The 5,405-nt window shown below is 40.7% G+C and overlaps 1 protein-coding gene across 1 annotated transcript; it reads right to left on the reverse strand.

Moving 5' to 3' along the window:
- Positions 1 to 2,074: 2,074 nt before the first annotated feature.
- RGS2 (GTPase-activating protein RGS2) lies at positions 2,075 to 2,696 on the reverse strand (the record flags this gene model as incomplete). The annotated part of the gene is made up of 1 exon (XM_020214100.1): positions 2,075 to 2,696. A coding segment is annotated over one exon (622 nt), but the record flags the coding sequence as incomplete, so codon positions are not given.
- Between the last annotated feature and the right edge of the window lie 2,709 nt (positions 2,697 to 5,405).

A 5,405-nucleotide genomic window follows, 5' to 3' on the forward strand; every position in this document is an offset into this window, starting at 1 on the left:
CAAAAAATTAAGGAAGAACAAAACTAAGGATATAAAAAGAAGTGATTGTTAGTTAACAAAGCTCATCGATATGATATATAACCATATGGGTTTCTATTGAATCTTGTTGTACGTTCGAGTTATTAATATGGTCTTGTATGTCTAATATTTTCTACTATACAGCTACTCATGACACAGGGCTGGCGTATCTTGAAGTTGTATTCGTTCATGATCATACCTTTCTGTGCTCTTTAGAGACAACAAAAGGGCAATTATTTCTTTAGAGAAGCATGAACGCACCCCTTGTGTGTGTGGGTGTCTTATTGAGATGCGATAAGACATTTGATGAGGATGTTGCGTGCACCGTTGATGTCGCGGTCGACAAACAGATTGCACAAGGCACAGCGGAAGGTGCAGCTGGCCAAAGACAGTGTGTGTTTTATTGTCCCACAGCCGGCACATGTCTTAATCATGTACTCTTCCTTCATTCTTGAGAGGCATGTCCCCGTGACTTGACATTTGAAGGCCAAACGCTGGTGTATTAGGGAGAAAACAAAATGAACTGGAGGACAAGATGTGAGAATTTACGAGTGTTTTGGGGGTAATGTCGATGAACTCAGTGATGTGTTTCGCGGTTGCATGCGTGCCCGGGCAAGGTGGTAAAGACAAAGGTCTTCTAGCTGCGTGAACGACGCGTGGTGAGCAGATGGTCTACACTGGCTCATGATGAGGAGAACGTCTGGTCCCTTCTGGAATAGAAGGTAGATAATACGAGCGAGATAAGGAGCTGGTAAAATGTCCGTTGTATGCTTCCTAAAAATTTCCCTCTGAGAAGGGCTTGAATTTTTTTATCGGAGGCTTTTCCTGCCACACATCAGTCTTGCTGTCATTTTGCTGTGCCTTTTCGTACCCTGACAGCAGTTTCACATTTGGCGCAAAAGTCTACAAAAGGACACCTTTTTGGGGCAAGTGTTGTAGCCCTAGTCAATCTAAACTTAAAAAACAAAACACCCAACCTTTGAGAAATTCCAGGGTAGATCGTACATTAGAATATTAGAGAGGTTTGGGTTATACAATTTTGAACAGTAGATAGTCATTCTGTAAGTATTGCCTTCTTAGCTCAAGGTAGACAAACGGCGTCTTGGGCAGTTGAAAGTTAATTGTCTTACCGCATATATTGGGCCTCAAATGGAAACTCGTACCAGACAATGTAACAGATTTTGGTTAAACCGGCAGAAAGAAGAGCCTCAGCTACAAAAACTGGGTGGGTGAAGAGCACTCGTTTACTGATCGAAGTGCCTACATATACGTATCATGGTGTCAAAATTCAAACACACTCAGGCGCAGTTAACCCCAAGTGGCACATTCAAAGACCCAGGATCCAGTTCTGAGAGGTTTACAGTTATGTACTATGCAAAGAGAAATAATAAACCGTTGGCATGGTTGTTGTAAATTATTAAGATTGATTCAAACGCTACATAGTTGCTACAGAACTCTAAAGATAGCGAGATGCACTAGAGTACGATCGTCACTTTCATCATCTCGATACTGCGTTGCTACTATTGCAACTGCAAAGATATGTTCTAAACCATGTAATAGATAGAGAGAGGAGTGCGCTACTATTCGTTCCTGTTCCCCCTATCTAGTCAAATTTCCGTTTAAATGTTCCGGCCCCTGGTAGTAGCCACATGGATTACACACGTTTTAGCCCTCTGCATAAAAAATCTCCCGATCTCACGGTTTTTTGTTTGGTTGGGGCTTTCCAAGGTTGTCATCAAAGGACAATTGAGCCAAATTACTACAATTCTGTACTTTTGGTCCCAAACGATGTACATTCAATCATCATTTATCTATAACCGCCGTAATTAAATCATTAATCGTTAAAGTTGGTGTGTACCAGTTGAAGAATTTGAAGACATACGTCTCCATTTGAACTTGCCAGCGAGTTTCTTCAACCCGTACCCTTCAGAAAAACTTGAATTCTTTGTGCTGATTGATTTATTGCTTGAAAGCGAGTTCTTCTTATCCCTATACTCATCTCCGCTGCTTTCATCTGTATCAGTGGAGCGTGGTACTTCCCTTGGTCTTACGTCAATCACCTCGGTCACCTCAATAGGGGAAATGGAGCGCTCTGACACAGGAGCATTGAGATCTAGAGGACATGGATGTTCAGAGGTACGTCTCCCATGAGAACGTGGAATATCCTCATCCGAAGGCGATGGTAATATGCTGTACTCCGAGAAGAAACGCTCTGAGAGAGATTGTCTTTTAGCATGTTGAATGAACTGAAAGTATGCATCGCGTAAGAGTTCCTTGATGATCATCATACATTCGACAATATCGCAATCTTTCGGTAAAGTGTCCGTCTCGAAATAGTCTGTAAGTATTGACCGGGTATCATGAGGTATGTTCACCTCTTTCAAAGCGTATGTGGATATATAGTTCGTGTAAATGTAATGCCAAATGTGTTTTCTTGTTGATGGATCGTTCAAAGTGGTGAGATAACTGTCAGCAGTCATAAGAAACTCCAAGTTCTCTGAACAGTGGATTTTCCGAAGGAAATCCAGAAAGGCAATCCTTGAGAATGGTGCTATACTCTTACCACTAAGAATGCTTTCAAAACTTGGAGCTGATGTATTTGCTGAACGATCCCCTGGTGCTGGTGATAGTGGCGTTTGAATGCCTAGTTCATCGGGCACCTCATCCAAACCATCCATTGTGAATGTGAACGGCTCAACTGCTGGTGAGACCGATAGAGTATCTAGATATGACGACATTAAGAATAAAACGATTAAACGTTGAAATGGATGTTGTTGTTGTCGTTAATGATCCAAATAACGTCTTCCCAGAATTTCTTTGTGGAGCTCCAAGTTTTGTACCGGCGAACTGTGGTTACTTATAAGGAAAGATCACTTACACACCTGCGCCTAGAGAAAAGAAAAAAAAAAAGAGTTTTGGAGACTGCGAATACGCATGGACAACGGTCGCAACTTGTAACCTCTGAACCGTTTAAACGGGTGCTGATATATGCATAGTGCATAAGACAAATTCACCATGCATGTTGGGACAAACAGAACTATATTTTCTTTCCTTTCATGGGGACATTAATTAGAAAGTGAAGATTGCTCTATACATTACCCGGATACTCCAATGGTTAGATATGAAATTTTGAAACGTTTTACTTGAAGTTGGCTATTTCGTTGTCCGAAGCTGTGAATAAATATATCATTCAGTCCCCTCTCAAGTTGTCTGCCCTTACCGTTGGGTTTCAACGGTGTATGTACAATACACCTTAGAACTCGTTAGGAATTACAGTTGCATAAAATTTACTTGTCCAAGCATTTTTGGGACAAAAGTTTAATTGGATGTTAGCTTTTTGTCTCGAGCCACATCAATCGACTCACTTTGTGCAACGGTGTGACAATTTTTTAAAGGCGGGCAACCTTCGAACAACCACACAGACCAAAAAAAAGGAAAGTTTAAAAAATGGAGAAATGATTGTGTTCCCTTTTTCAATTTGTTTTTGCTCATGTATGCGTCCGGCACGGATCACTGGGTGTTGTTACCTAGAGGCACCCTTTTAGGATACAAAAGAGAAGCTAGAACCGTTTTTGAAAGTTGCATCACATATTTGAGGACTTTTTGTGCTCAGCTGTTCCCCCTCCCAATAGTCATTACAAAAGATGACTGTGTATTTTTTTTAGAGATATACATTTCATCTCGATGTTCTCTACTCCACGAGAGATAAAGAAAATTGCTAGATACATGTTAAAACAAAAATGACCAGCTGATAACTGATAACCTACACCATGCATTAAACTCGTTATCAATATCAGAAATTTCTAAAATTGTGGAATCCGCCCAATCCTGCATGTTCGTTAGCATGTAGAAAATTGTAGTGCGTATTTGCTGAAACCCCTAGATGAGTGAGGGACCAAACCACAGCTAAAGTTATTAGGAATTCCCACAGTTGAACAATGATGGTTGTAACTTTTTTTTGCTTGGTACAAACCATAGGTCGAGGCGGGCTGGACTTCATCGAAGATACTCAATCCATATATGATATTTGTCCATTAATCTGATCACAGTAGTGAAATGAAAGTACATGAGAACTAGTACTCAGATTTGCGTATACACACATCGTAGTTCCCTGTTGCAGATGCGGATTTTTATGATCAAAGCACTACTATTCTACTACAAAAAACTCTTTGTTCGAACACTCTCTAATTATGAGCTATGCTTATTAGTTCGAACTTGCGAACCAGATAATATGTACCATTTACTGCAAGTATGATGTTAGCAACAACTTTCTCCTAAAATGATCCAAAGAGGGGATCTTATGTGTGCAAGTATTCATATGGTGCCTACAACGTTGCATGTGACAAAAGACATCTCGACGTAAGCTTCTGTTGTAACTTGTGGTTTATATGTAGAGAAGTCACCAACTTTGCTGAACAACTCCTCGAATCGTTAGGGCGTTTGTTTAGTTGTACACCGCATAAAGAAGACCGATGATTCAAGTAGATTATTCGAGACATCAATTCACTTGATACCGAAACCCCGATTGAGACGACATTGTTCGTGTAGGCATTTCATCAATTAGAAACTTATAAAGTGCTTCCGATCATGGGGGAGGGGGGAATTTTTTCCAAGGTACACACATCAAGTAGATGCATGTGAATCATATCATTTCATGAGGGTAACGTGAAACTGTGAAATAACAGCTTTATAATATTTCAGGATCTATCCCCTCATTCCCTTCCTGACATTTGGCTCCTTTTGTCCTTCAGTATTTAGGTGTATGATTCAATGGGCGTGGATAGAGCTTTGTACATTTGGATGGGTAGAGCCTTGTACATTTGGTTTCTGCGATTCACCACATCAGTACTTGTTGTACTTCTTCAGCTCAATGAACTTCCATGCTATATGAAGTAAGAACCACGACTTTGTGGTGGTCGGTCTATCGTTAGTAAGTTGTAAAAGCTTTCTTGAACGCCTCTCTATAACGTTCGTACACTGTATTCTTTTACGTATACTTTTCTAGACCAAGTTGTTTGGACTTGGATTACTTCTCTGTGACACCTGCTAGCTCAAATCTTATCCCACAAGCTCGACATTAGATACAGTCCAGAAAATAACCAAAACTTGGTACTTGACAGGGAAATGCACAAGTATACTGCAAAAGTGAAGACCTCATCAAGGTTACCTTACTGCATGATAAGAAAGCGGCTTTGGGGCGGCCAATATTCATGACCCAACTGGCTGAAAGGTCCGGACACTACCGACATGGCAGTAGCTGGTTCCCAGTGTTTATCGTTGTCTTACTGCTTCAGTGCCAAGCGCATTGACTCAACTTTAGTGTTTCAACCTTGATCAAGATATCAATGTGCTGTAACCAAACAATCTTCTAGGTTTTAAAGGCGGTG

This window comes from Cyberlindnera jadinii (assembly GCF_001661405.1).
Source record: "Cyberlindnera jadinii NRRL Y-1542 unplaced genomic scaffold CYBJAscaffold_1, whole genome shotgun sequence".
Lineage (NCBI taxonomy): Eukaryota > Fungi > Ascomycota > Saccharomycetes > Phaffomycetales > Wickerhamomycetaceae > Williopsis > Williopsis jadinii.